Source organism: Malassezia japonica, chromosome 9, assembly GCF_029542785.1.
Source record: "Malassezia japonica chromosome 9, complete sequence".
Lineage (NCBI taxonomy): Eukaryota > Fungi > Basidiomycota > Malasseziomycetes > Malasseziales > Malasseziaceae > Malassezia > Malassezia japonica.
The window spans coordinates 395,173-407,421 of record NC_083378.1 but is presented as its reverse complement, the minus strand read 5'-3'; the positions used below and the strand labels follow the sequence as shown (position 1 = coordinate 407,421).

Genomic DNA, 12,249 nt, shown 5'->3' with positions numbered 1-12,249 from the left:
ATTCGCACCTTCGGGTAGCATACGAAAAAATTGGAACGATACAGAGAAGATTAGCATGGTCCCTGCAGTAAGGATGACAATCATGATCAGAGAAGAGTGTCTCTTATGAGACAATTATGTTTTTGCTACGTAAAATACCAAACACTTTAGCCAAAGAGACGCACAGTGCCGTCTGCACCCGCCGTCGCAACGAGGGGGGCAGTAGGATGGTATACAACAGACAGCACGCCTTCGTTGGCCTTGACTTGATGGGGCTGGATCTCTTGGAAGCATACCGCAGAACATGTGGGCATGTCCTGCTTTTGCTCAGGCGCATCCTGCGGCGCGGGGGGGTTGTCAATGTCCCAGAAGCGCACAGTACAGTCGTGCGAGCCACTGACGAGCGTCAGGCCCGAGGGGTCAATGTCAATGCACGACACACTGTCGCCGTGCGCATGGAGGGAAAGTGTACAGGCGCCGGTCATCACATCGTACATATGGATATAGCTGTCCTCTTGCGCGGTGGCCACAAGGGGCAGGGTAGGGTGAGCCACCACCATATTGGCATGCGCATTCGAATGCTCGCCAGGGGCCACATTTGACGCAAGACGCTTCAGCTCTTTGCCAGTCTCGAGCGAAAAGGTCTTTACGACACCGTTCGAAAACGACACGGCACACACGCGAAGATTGGCTGGGATCGCAGTGACAGACGTCGGGACGGGCAGCGTACCGAGCGAGGCACGCTCAGCTTGTGCACTCTCCTCGGGCTGCGTGCCAAAGTAGTCCCAGCTGAGGTGCAGACGCTCAGGCACCGCACTGTCGGTCCACCACAACTTCACAGTGCCGTCGGCAGAGGCCGTCGCAAGCAGCGCATCTTCTTGTCCATGGTAGGGGAACAGCGCAAGATCCCACACCGCCTGCGACTGGTCAGCGACCAACGCACTGCTCGGCACCTCGCCATCCGTCAGCTTCCATGTGCGCACGGTAGAGTCAAGCGAGCCACTGTACAGACGCTGCTGCTCTTTGGAAAGCACCAGGCAGGTAACGGCGCCTTGGTGACCACGCAGCGTCGTGAGCAGCTCGGGCGTGGCTTCCTCTGCACCGGTCTTAACGTTCCAGTGTTTGATCGTGCAGTCGTCCGAGGCCGTAAAGAGACGGTCGCCGACCTGGTCAAAGACCACTGCGCGTACCGAGTCAAAGTGCGCCTGGATCGTGTTTTTTAGTTTCCAGAGCTGCACGTCCGGCACACTAATCGGAGGCTGAACCGAGGACGTAGACGAGGCAGAGGCCGACGCAGAGACGGCAGCAGCATTCTCAGACGCAGGGGCTGGGGCAGAGGCAGGGGCAGAAATAGGGGCAGAGGCGGGGGGGAGGGCAGAGGACGACTCGGTATTCGTAGCAGAAACGGGGGCAGCAGCAGCCAGCACGGCATCGGGCTTGGCAGCAAGCGTATCGGCACACTCGTCGGCTGCCTCGCGCTCACCGACACCCGCAGTAGCGTTGGGTTTCGGGACAGAAAGGCGCGAAAAGGGGTCGTCGGTATGCGGCATAGGCGTGCCAGATACCCCTTTTTCTTCGCTCGACAGACCGTGGTGCTCGAGGAGCGAGAGACGCGGGCGCGGTGGACCGGCTTCTGCGCCACCTCCCTCGTGCTCGATCTTGTCCGCGATCGGGTTCAGGGTCGTGGGGCTTGTTAGGTACGCGATCTCTTGCAGGCACTGCTGCAAGTAGGCGCGGCTCTTGGCGCGCCCCTTGGCGTCCTTGACGCCGAGCGGCAGCTTGACACTGCTGTTCGATGCGCCCTGCCCCTTTCCATTACCGTTGCCGTTGGTACGCGCTTCCGGAGCAGTGCTGGGCGGTGCAGCCTGTGCCACCTCCTCGTTCTGCGGCGAGGGCGTGCCGTTGCCCTTCTCGCTCGCCTGCTTCGAGGCGATTCCCGGAGGCACAGACGAGGCCGGAGTGCCCGACAGACCCTTGAAGCGCTCCTGACGCAGGGCGTACTCGAGCATCTTGATACGACGCAGGAGGTCGTTCTTGACATTTTCCACGCCGCGGCGCTCGCCTTCGAGCAGAGCAATGCGCGCCTGTTGTTAGTCGTGCCACGTACGCGAAGTTCTGCACGCTCAATCGCCCAGCTGTTGCGGTCGTGCTCGTAGCGCCGCCATTCGCTCTGCAGGAAATGCAGCACGCCAGAGAGGGTGTATTCGGGCGCTTCGGAGTGGGCCGTGTCATGCGAAGCATTCGCCCCACCCGAGTTCATCATTGCGCCGTTCATAGAGTACGACGCCATAGATAGCCTGCCGTGCTTGGTGCACAGACACTGCTCAACACACGATCGCCTGCCGGAGCGTAGCGATGGAGCGACGCACGCCGCTGCAGCGACGCGGCCGGCGCAGGGTGGGGCACAATCACGTGCCTACTAGGCACTCGAGTTTGCCGGGGGCACGTCTCGGGCTCGCGTGGAGGTGTGTGTCGTTGACTGTGACGATCCACACAGCATGGCGGACGTGGTAGGTGGTTGCGCTGACTCTAGGATCACAGGCAGATTTTCGGTATGCGCATGGAATAAACGGCTAATGCAGGTGGCGACTCGGATGAGGAGGTGTCTGATAACGGTGCGTGGCGCGTCTGATCGCAGAAGTAGCCGACGTCCCCCCCACGGCCGACGGCGAGGCCGCCGAGAGTGCGGGCGATCTGCCGAGCATCCCCCGCCGCGAGGCTGACGAGGCGGTCTCGAGTGTCCCTAAGAAGAAGTAGGTGCTTTGACTGACCCAGAAAAAAAGCAAAGCATACCGTCGACGACGATGCGCCGGTGGAAGAGGAGCCCGCCGAAGCCGAGGAGCCCGCCGCGCTCTCGTCTAAAGAGAGTACGTTTTTTTCTAGCTGACGCAGTGATCCGCGCCCAGGTCAATGCGCAGATTGATGCCGCGCTCAAGTCTGGCAAGCGGAGGTCGACGCGTCGCCGTGCGGCTGGCGAAGACGATCTCGAGCTGATGGCCGACGAGGAAGTGTCGGCGCTGCGTACCGATATGATTATTGCCGCAGACGAGGATGAGGAGGCGAACAAGTTCAAGCAGCCTGCGACGGCCAAGCTGCGCCTGCTTCCCCGCGTCGTGAGCACGCTGCAAAAGACGCATCTGCACCAGGCGATTCTGGACAACAACTTGCTGGAAGGCGTCAAGCGCTGGCTCGAGCCGCTGCCCGACCGCAGTCTGCCTGCTCTGAATATCCAAAAGCAGCTGTTTGGTGTGCTGGAAAAGATGACGATCGATACCATCAGTCTCAAGATGAGCGGCCTGGGCCGTGTCGTGGTCTTTTACTCGCTGTGCAAGCGCGTCGAGACGCCGATCAAGCGCAGTGCCGAGCACCTGATTGAGGTGTGGACGCGCCCGATCCTGAAGCGCTCCGCCTCGTACCGTGACCGCCATGTGTCGCAGGCCGAGTGGTACCAAAACTCGCCGTACAACCCCTCGAGCCAGGTGAATGTGGCGCCGAGCCTGGACGCGTCGCGCCGGCATGTCGGTATTCCGCAGGCGGTCACCACCGGCTTCCAGGTCGCGCCGCGTAGCCATGTGAGCGGCAGCGGAAACGACCACGACAACCAATCGCGCATCGCCAACCACCAGCGCCTGAACCGCTTCCGGTCGCGCCTGAAGGATGCCAACGCACGGCGCTAGCGCTATGTGATGATCACTCGTATATCCCAAACATAGGTCTTCACTTCTCGTATTGCTTTTTGTCGTCACTATGTCTAGCAACATGCTTGCCAGCGCGTTTTCTAGCCCAGCGAGGCCAGGGAAAATACAAATGCGCTGACGAGCCCGAGTGCCCAGGTACCACCGTGAGCACCTTCACCAGGAGAAGACTGGTGTGCACCCATGGTCATGGGAATAGGGAGTGGGGAGCGAAGGAAATTACTCCTCCTCCTCCTCCTCCTCGCCGGCCTCCTCGTCACCACCCTCGGCGGCGGCGGCCGAAGCCTGGCGCTTGCGCTTAACACGGCCAGGGCGGGCACCGGCGTAGGGCGAGTTGAGCGCAAAGTCAATGTGCTTCTGCGACTCGAGACGAACGATGAACGAGGGCGAGGTGACAATCTGCTTACCGACGCTAAAGGTTAGTTTTCATAGAGACGTACCGAATGTGGCGCTGGTAGATGAGCACACGAGCGTGGTGGATGCTGCGGGCGAGACCGCTCTTGTACACCTGGGTCTGCAGGCGACGCTCCAGGAAGTCCTCAATCTGGAGGGCCAGCACGTAATCGAGCTTCATGCGCGACTCGTCGAGCACACCGATGCGGATGAGACGGCGAATGATGGCGTTACCCTCAAAGAGACGCTTGGGGTCCTTCTCGTCGAGCTTGAGCAGCTCACGGGCAGCACGACGGATCTTGGACAGAGTGAGGGCAATGCGCCAGATCTCGGTCTTGTTCTTCAGACCGTACTCACCCGCGAGCTTCAGCTCAGCATCCAGACGAGGGCTCTCGAAAGGACGGCGGGGGACCTTGTAAGTCTTGCTCGAGTTACGGGGCGCGCCCTTGCAGTGGTGAGTAGCAATGGGCATGCTGATGAAGCGTTGCGGTGAGAGAACAGCCGTGGGCCACCAGCGCTCTTCTTCCCTGGCGCACGCGTTCCTCCGGCCGAAGAAAATAATTCGTCACGTGATGTAGTATAGTTCCACTGGTGCGCCGCCTACCTCGAAAGGAGTCCGCAGCGCTTCTCCCCTACCATCGAGTAATCTGTCAAGATGCCGCACAGCTATGGTTACAGGGCGCGCACCAGGCACATGTTTGCCAAGCAGTTCAAGAAGCATGGCCAGGTTCAGGTCAGCCGCTTCTTGAGGCCGTTCCATGCCGGCGACATTGTCGACATTGTCGCTGACCCCGGTGAGCAGAAGGGTATGCCGCACAAGTACTACCAGGGCCGCACTGGTGTTGTGTACGGTGTCTTCCCCCGTGCTGGTATGTATTAAAAAAGGAAGCTTACCCTAGTCGGTGTCATTGTGTACAAGACTGTCGGCAACCGCAAGATGGAGAAGCGTGTCAACCTCCGTGTTGAGCACGTCCGTCACTCCAAGTGCCGTGACGACTTCATCCGCCGTGTGAAGAGCAACGCTGCTGCCAAGCGCGCTGCCAAGGAGCGTGGCGGTACGTATAAAACTTTTTTTCTGACCTCCAGAGCACGTCGACCTGAAGCGTGTGCCCGCTCTGCCCCGCGCTGAGCACACCGTTACCACGACCAGGAACACTCCTGTGACGCTGGCTCCCCAGGCCTACGACACTTACATCTAATTGCGTTTGTGTTGGATGGTTTGTTTTGCCAGTTCGTTGCAACTTGGCATGGAAATACTCTGTACGGACCTGCCTCTGGATGTTTAGGTAGACTAGAGCAGGCCACTGCAGAGGTGGTCTCTCGCCACATGTACTATTCAGCTTTGGCTGGATCTGGAAAATGCAATTGAATGCACACTTATAGCGGTGGCTACGAAAACAGCTCGAGCGAGCGTGGCGTACCAACGGCCAGGACCTTGGCTCCATACGTAAAGGGATTGCTCTGGGTGAGTGGGGGGGGAGGCACGTACGTCGTACACGACAAAGTCGGCGCCAGGCGCAGCGGGCAGACCCAGGAGCGATTCCAGACTGGGTCAGTAAAACAACATACTTGGTCGTAATCAGCTCGAGAATCGTAGCGGGGTCGGTGACGTGCGCCTCTTGAGCGGCCCACGCCGTCTCCCACATGAGGTGTGCGGCCTCCCAGGACTCGGCAATACGAATGCCGACCTTGACGCCGTGCTTGAGCAAAACGCGCAGCTCGGTATCGGGGGTAAAGGGCGGGCCACGCAGGCGGTCCAGACTGTCCCACTCGTACAGCCACACCTTGTTCGGCATCAGCACGCCAATGTCGTTTGCGGCAAGGTGCTCCGCCAGCATGTGCAGCGGTCCGAGCGAGTCGATTACCAGACGGACCTTGGGGAAGGACTTGCGCAGGAGGATCAGCTGCGCAATCACCTCTTGGCTGTCGGCATTGACGACCAGCGGCAGCTCGCCAGCCACGACACGCTTCCACTCGCGTGTCGGCGGGTCCTCAAGCACCTGGCGCAGCATGCCGATCAATGCGCCAAGTGAGGGGCCGGAACGATCGAATGCGACGTGCAGCGCGACCTCGGTCGCACGCACGCTAAAGGGATCAAGGATGGTGCGCACATTGGTATCAAATTGTGTCAGGATGCCGCCCACAGGGCCCATGACATCGGGGCCGCAGATGGCCGTCGTGACGCCCGACGCATGCGCACGGAGCATGTCGTGACCGCCCCACGTCAGTGCATCCACCGCACGGGGAATGACGCGCTTCTGTAGCTCCGCGTACTCGTTCACCGCCGACGGGTCCTGACCGGCCTTGGCCGAGTCCTCGGCAGGGATATCCGCAAGGCCCAGCGTGCCGCCGTACGAAATCAGGCCAGGGACAATCGTGCCGCCGTGCGTATTCACACGCTGTGCCTTGTGCGGCGCAAGCGCAAGACAGTCGGCCGTGCCGACGCACACGAGCGAGCCGCCGTGGTACACCAAGACGCCCGAAGCATTGTCAAAGTGCTCGGCGACGATCCGCGTCGTACTGCCATTGTTGCGCCGGTGGTAGAACGACTTGACGTTGAGCAGCACCGCGCTGTCCACGTACTCGCTCGGCGTGGGGAAGGCAAGCGCACGCGCATCGGCCACCGCAGGCTCGGCCTTGTGCACACGCTGGATCTCACTCGAGTAGTCGGGCTGGCGGGGCGCCGACTGCGGCTTGGAGTGCGTCACGTCCTCGCCCGAGGCATGCGGGTTGTCGAGTTGGGCCTCGCCATCGATAAAAACTTGCACCGGCGTCGCGCCAAGCTGCAGCGGGTGGCGGTCCCACAGCACGACGTCTGCGTCCGCACCGCTGCGCACATGGCCGACACGGTGCGAGAGGCCGAGGACGTGGGCAGGCGCCGACGTGACCGACTTCAGCGCATCGATCTCGTCGAGGCCAAAGTGGTGCGCCTCCGCAGCTTGGTGCACGAGGCGGCGCGTGTCCAGCACGGGGTGGTCGCTCTTGTAGATAGGCGTAATGTTGGCCGCACGGAGGAGCGCACCGGCAAACGGTGTGCCAAAGTACGACTCGTACTTGTAGTTCGCATTCGTGCTGAACATGGCGACCGCCGGGGGGTGGTCGTAGGCCTTGTGCAGGAGCTCAGGTACCATGTACGTCTCGTGCGCATGGTGGAAGGCGGCAATCGGGAACGAGAACTCGGTCGAGTGGCGCACCATTGCATCGAGGTCGTTCATCGTGTAGCAGTGCGTATGCACCTTGGTGCGGCCACGCAGCACATCCACCAGCGAGTCGAGCTCAAGCTCCGACGGAAAGCTCGGCTCGGCAGGCGTATCGCCATGCTCGAGCGCAGCGCAAAAGTCGTCCTGGCGCCGGAGCAGTTTTTGTGCGCGCTCAAACTCGCGGCGGAAATTCCACGCCTCGTCCAGGCGCACGAGGCCGTACTTGCGTGCATTCTCGCCACACGCCATCTTGATGTGCCGGAACGAGGTGGTGGTATCGCCGCGGTGCATGCCGGATGCTTTGGTGTACAGCGCATCGCGCCCATTTTCGCGCTCGCCAGGAAGAATAAGACTGCGAGGGGGATCCAGTACACGCGAGCTCGGCGGGCGGCCGTGCAGCTTGCCGAGTTTGACCGTGTAGGCCTGGCCGCCGATGTTGTTCAGCGAGCCAGGAAGCACCAGCGTCGTGGTAATACCGCCGCCGACGGCGGTATGCATGTCCTGGTCATGCTCGTTCATGCCATCCAGACTGCGTACCATGGGCCGCGTCGCGCCCTGGCGCGAGTTGCCGTCGTCTGTGCTGCTTTTGTACGGCATGCCCATCACCCCGACGTGCGTGTGCATGTCAATAATGCCGGGCGTGACCCAGCGGCCGTGTGCATCGACAATATCGAAGCTGTGCTTGGATACGTGCACGGGCTCGGTCTTTTCGATAAAAGTAACGATGCCCGACTCCATCTGGATATCGACGCCATGGAGGATGTCTTCGCCGGTCCATAGCGTTGCATTATGGATCAGAGTCGGCTTCGTGCCGTGCACGAAGCGGTCATTTTGCGTGCGTTTGCCAAATTGCGGCGGCGGCCCGGCTGTCGCATTCGCGAGGCGGCACTGCAAGTGGTCCGCTTCGCGTCCAGCCGCCGAGCCTTGCGGCTTGGCCGTGTTGGCGATAAGGTGCTGGAAGTTGAGCCTAGTCAACCCATTCGTCGACTTGAGTGCATCGGAAATACTGGGCTCAAAGTACAAGAGGAGAGCCACGATCCACATCCAATAGCACGTAGGGAGGCCGAGTACGCGGCGCCATTTCCAAGACTCGCGCTCCTTGGGCGTATTGTCTAGTTCAGACCTTTTTTCAGAGTCCATTGCGGACTCGGTACCGTGGAGCGGCACAGGTGTACCAGTGCGGTCCTGCTGGCGCTCCTCTTCCGGGCCGATATCTATCAGACGCTCCACAGGATCGTCCTTGTACATCGTTGCCTTAAGCACGTTATCTCTATCGGGCGATCGGGAGTGCTCCGTGCGGATCGGCTGGATCGGCGCATCTTGTGGAGAACCTAAATGGGCCTTCCGGCCGGCGTGGTCGAGTTCTTCGCCGGAACTGCCGGCGGAGTTGCGAGCGTGCTTGTTGGGCACCCCTTTGATACCGTCAAGACAAGACTCCAAGCACAAGCAGCGCGTGGACATGGTCCGTCGCAGCCCCTGCTCCCTGGAGTCCCTCTTCTTGCGACGCACTACACCGGCACGCTGAATGCCTTTGGCCGGATCCTGCGTGAAGAGCGCGTCGTAGGCCTCTTTCGTGGCGTGCTCTCTCCGATGGTACGTCGTTAGTCTTACTCAGCTGGGCGTCGCTGCGATGAATGCGTCCATCTTTTTTTTGTACGACGCGTCGCTCTCCTTCCTCCAAGGGCCATATGCCCGCCAGGCCGAGCCGACGCTAGCGCAGACGTGGTGGGCAGGCATCGCGAGTGGTATCGGATCGGCTCTGATCACTTCGCCGATGGAGCTCTTCAAGATCCAGCAGCAAGTCAACACGTCGACGACGCGCCGCGTCTCGTATCTTCAGGCCATCCAACATGTGTGGCAGGCCGGAGGTATACGCGCGATATACCATGGCCTCGGTGCGACGTGCATCCGTGATATCGGGTACGGCCCCTACTTTCTTGTGTACGCCCTGCTGAACCGCACGATGCTCGGCATGCACGCTGGCCCGAACCCCACGCTGTCCAACGCCGAGCTCGCCGTGTCTGGCGCGCTTGCCGGCGTCGTCGCGTGGCTCTCGACGTACTGGGCCGATGTAGTCAAGACGCGGATGCAGGCCGAGCCGCTTGCGTCGCTCCGCGGCCCGACGCCAAGTTTCCTCACCATCCTCCGCGCCACGTTCCGCGAAGGCGGCTGGCATGCGCTCTTTGCCGGTGCCGGTACGACGGTCGTGCGTGCGATCCCTGCCAATGCTGCCCTTGTACGTCTCTTCTCTGACCCAGTTTGTCGTGTACGAAGGCGTAAAACGCGAGCTCCGCGAATAATACATTGATAGATCTATGCAATGTCCAGCTGTGCGGTCTTTTCCTCGACGGCGTCGACCGGCGCAGCAGCCGGCGCCTCGGCACCGCCCTTGTCGTGCTGCGCAAGGCGTCCAAGAAGCATCTGGACCACCGCCTCGCGGTCGACCATCTGGGCCTCGCTCATCGGCCCCCGGCCTGCGTCGTTGCGCACATCCCACAGCGCACGTTCCCGCTGCTGCTCTTCGTGGCGCTCGCGCTCCGCGGTGACATCTGCCTCGCTCTGGTCCTCCGGCTTCGCCTTGGCGGCCGCGGTATTGTGGCGCTCCATCTCGCGCTTGTCCTCGGCGGCGCGGAACTCTTTCGCCTGCTCCGGCTCGGCGATCTCGAGAGCGTCGACGCGCTTGGCGAGGGCCTCGGCAATCTCGACATGTCCATTAAACGCCGCCCAGTGCAGCGCAGTGTTTCCCGACTGGTTCTGGCGCAGGAGCGCGGCGAGGTCCGCCTCCGGCAGGAGCACGTCGACGATCGCCTGGTGGCCATTGGCCGCGGCAAAGTGGAGCGGCGTGTTGCCCGACTCGTTCGTCGCCTTGAGCACAAGGCGCGCGGCCTCCTTAGCATCCTGGTTCAGGGCCTGAAGCGTCTCGTTCAGCGCCTCGACGTCGCCCGCGCGGGCGGCGTACAGCACGTCGTCCGTCTGCTCTTCCGTGAGGCTCATCGTGGAGTGCGCAAAAAATTATCGTCATCGTTACGTAAGCGGGTGGAGAGACGGAACGCGCTTCGCCGTGCATTCGACGTCCCCTTTGGACGGCGTGACGCAGAGACCTGCGTGATTCACGTCGTGGAGGAGATGGCCTCAACCGGCGAAGAGGTAAAAGAACCGCCTTACTCTCCGCTATCTTCTGACGCGGAAACGGAGCCTCTCCCTTTCGACGAGACTGCCTCGGACGGCCACGAGGACGACAAGATGGAGCCGGACACGCACCCCGAACGCGGGGAGCACGATACGATGCAAATCGACGAGACGCGCGCATCCAACGATCGATTCAGCGAAGGAAGCGAGCTGACAGAAGAGGGCGATAGTGACGTGGAGCGCACGCCCCAAGGACGGCCGCCGCAGCCCCCGACGTACAGCGACGAGGAGGGATCGTCGCTCTCCGAAGACGAAGCGCGCGATATGGAGGCGAGCAAAGAACACAGTGCGCTGGACGGTCTTGCTTCGCTCGCCTCGTCGACGCCCGGCGTCGACCAGCGCCGCCCTCATGCTATTCCCCCAACATCTTCGACGCTGAGCGATGATAGCTCTCCCGAGGACGCAAACGACGATGACGACGAAGGAAATACGACAATCAGCGCGCCAGGGACACCACGCAAAGTGCACTCGACACTGCGCCGCGCCGTGATCGCGGCCGCAGGCAAGCGGCGTGCGGCGGCCACGGGCGGTGCGCCGAGCCTCCTCGTGGAGCCGGATCCCGAAAGCTCCGTGCCGCCGTCTGCGGCGACTAGCCGCCAGAACTCGCCCGAGTCGGAGATGGGCGAGCGCATCGAGTCGGACGCCGAGGCGCCGCCAAGCGAAGCGGCCGACGAGCCCGGAGCTACGGCCGAAGAGCCTGTCGAGCCCGCCGAGGAAGATGCGGCGGAGGTCGCCGACGACGAAGACGAGGCGGGCGACGAGGGCGGTGTGGACGAAGACGAAAAAGACGCCGAGGCGGCCGACGCCGATGCCGATGCCGACGCCGACGCCGACGCGCCGGTCCTCGAGTCGACCGAGCAGGACGATGTCGAGGCGATGCAGCGGCGACACGAGGCGCTCGACCTTCTTACGCGCGCCGAGATCGGATATGCGATGCTGCGCGACCGTCTGTACAACGAGCGCATGGAAGAGCTCGAGGCTGAGAGCGAAATGATTCATGCCGGAACGCACCCCGAGCTGCAGCTCTTGCACACGATTATTGATACGCGGAAAGACCGCCGGCTTGTGCTGCTCGAGAAGTGGCTCGAGCATGAAGAAAAGGAGCGCGAGCGCTGGGCCAAGGTCGAGGATGAGACGGCGTGGGTCAACTGGCGGGACCAGGCGGCGTCCGTGCGCCGGACGCTGATTGACGACACGAACCGGAAGCGGCGCAAGCTCGACCGCGAGAAGCGCCTGCTCGATACGCCGCAGCCCACGCGGCGGCACCAGCCATTTGAGGCGGAGCTCGTCCGGAAGCCGCCCGCCTACTCGCGGCGGACGCAGCGCGATGTGGACCGCTTCGACTATACGCCGCAGCGCATGCCGCGCGACGATATCAACTCGTTTATGGCCTATCCCGACCTGCGTGGGCTCGAAGAGTACGACGTGTTTGTTGATATGGATCAGATGGGCATCCACCCCATGCCGCCGATGTACCCCAACTATGTGCGGCAAGAGGAGATGGCGATGCAGGAGATGTACCCCCCCTATGGCCCGCCGCCCGGCAGTGCTCCGTACGCGCCGCCGTACGGGGTGCCTCCTGGCCCATATATGGACCGCGGTGTGCCGTACGATGCGGCGGTGCCTGTCGACGAGTACGGCGCGCCGCTCGATGGGCGGCCGATGCCCGAGTACGATGCGCCGTACCCCAAAGCGCCGTATGCGCCGGAAGCGTATGGCGAGCCGCCAGCGCGCGGATATCCGCCGGTGCCTGCGCCCTATCTTCCCCCCCATGGCCCCGTAGTGCATTAGTG

The 12,249-nt window shown here is 62.1% G+C and overlaps 8 protein-coding genes across 8 annotated transcripts; 4 read left to right on the top strand and 4 right to left on the bottom strand.

Moving 5' to 3' along the window:
- Positions 1-146: 146 nt before the first annotated feature.
- Positions 147-2,239, bottom strand: ADI1 (1,2-dihydroxy-3-keto-5-methylthiopentene dioxygenase; the record flags this gene model as incomplete). The annotated part of the gene is made up of 2 exons (XM_060268232.1): positions 147-2,063; positions 2,087-2,239. The coding sequence occupies 2 exons, from the start codon at positions 2,237-2,239 to the stop codon at positions 147-149; spliced, it is 2,070 nt and encodes a 689-aa protein (XP_060124215.1).
- Positions 2,240-2,477: 238 nt separating this feature from the next.
- On the top strand, positions 2,478-3,656 carry IWS1 (Transcription factor iws1; the record flags this gene model as incomplete). The annotated part of the gene is made up of 4 exons (XM_060268231.1): positions 2,478-2,493; positions 2,624-2,732; positions 2,755-2,846; positions 2,872-3,656. 4 exons carry the CDS (start codon positions 2,478-2,480, stop codon positions 3,654-3,656), a joined length of 1,002 nt encoding a protein of 333 aa, XP_060124214.1.
- A 237-nt stretch (positions 3,657-3,893) lies between these two features.
- On the bottom strand, positions 3,894-4,539 carry MJAP1_004313 (uncharacterized protein; the record flags this gene model as incomplete). Its single annotated transcript, XM_060268230.1, has 2 exons — positions 3,894-4,086; positions 4,115-4,539. The coding sequence occupies 2 exons, from the start codon at positions 4,537-4,539 to the stop codon at positions 3,894-3,896; spliced, it is 618 nt and encodes a 205-aa protein (XP_060124213.1).
- A 183-nt stretch (positions 4,540-4,722) lies between these two features.
- On the top strand, positions 4,723-5,266 carry MJAP1_004312 (uncharacterized protein; the record flags this gene model as incomplete). The annotated part of the gene is made up of 3 exons (XM_060268229.1): positions 4,723-4,936; positions 4,967-5,122; positions 5,154-5,266. 3 exons carry the CDS (start codon positions 4,723-4,725, stop codon positions 5,264-5,266), a joined length of 483 nt encoding a protein of 160 aa, XP_060124212.1.
- A 190-nt stretch (positions 5,267-5,456) lies between these two features.
- MJAP1_004311 (uncharacterized protein) lies at positions 5,457-8,515 on the bottom strand (the record flags this gene model as incomplete). The annotated part of the gene is made up of 3 exons (XM_060268228.1): positions 5,457-5,528; positions 5,557-5,614; positions 5,637-8,515. 3 exons carry the CDS (start codon positions 8,513-8,515, stop codon positions 5,457-5,459), a joined length of 3,009 nt encoding a protein of 1,002 aa, XP_060124211.1.
- Positions 8,516-8,602: 87 nt separating this feature from the next.
- Positions 8,603-9,567, top strand: MJAP1_004310 (uncharacterized protein; the record flags this gene model as incomplete). Its single annotated transcript, XM_060268227.1, has 3 exons — positions 8,603-8,860; positions 8,883-9,503; positions 9,526-9,567. 3 exons carry the CDS (start codon positions 8,603-8,605, stop codon positions 9,565-9,567), a joined length of 921 nt encoding a protein of 306 aa, XP_060124210.1.
- A 13-nt stretch (positions 9,568-9,580) lies between these two features.
- YAR1 (ankyrin repeat-containing protein) lies at positions 9,581-10,261 on the bottom strand (the record flags this gene model as incomplete). The annotated part of the gene is made up of 1 exon (XM_060268226.1): positions 9,581-10,261. One exon carries the CDS (start codon positions 10,259-10,261, stop codon positions 9,581-9,583), a length of 681 nt encoding a protein of 226 aa, XP_060124209.1.
- Positions 10,262-10,393: 132 nt separating this feature from the next.
- Positions 10,394-12,247, top strand: TAH18_2 (NAPDH-dependent diflavin reductase; the record flags this gene model as incomplete). The annotated part of the gene is made up of 1 exon (XM_060268225.1): positions 10,394-12,247. One exon carries the CDS (start codon positions 10,394-10,396, stop codon positions 12,245-12,247), a length of 1,854 nt encoding a protein of 617 aa, XP_060124208.1.
- Between the last annotated feature and the right edge of the window lie 2 nt (positions 12,248-12,249).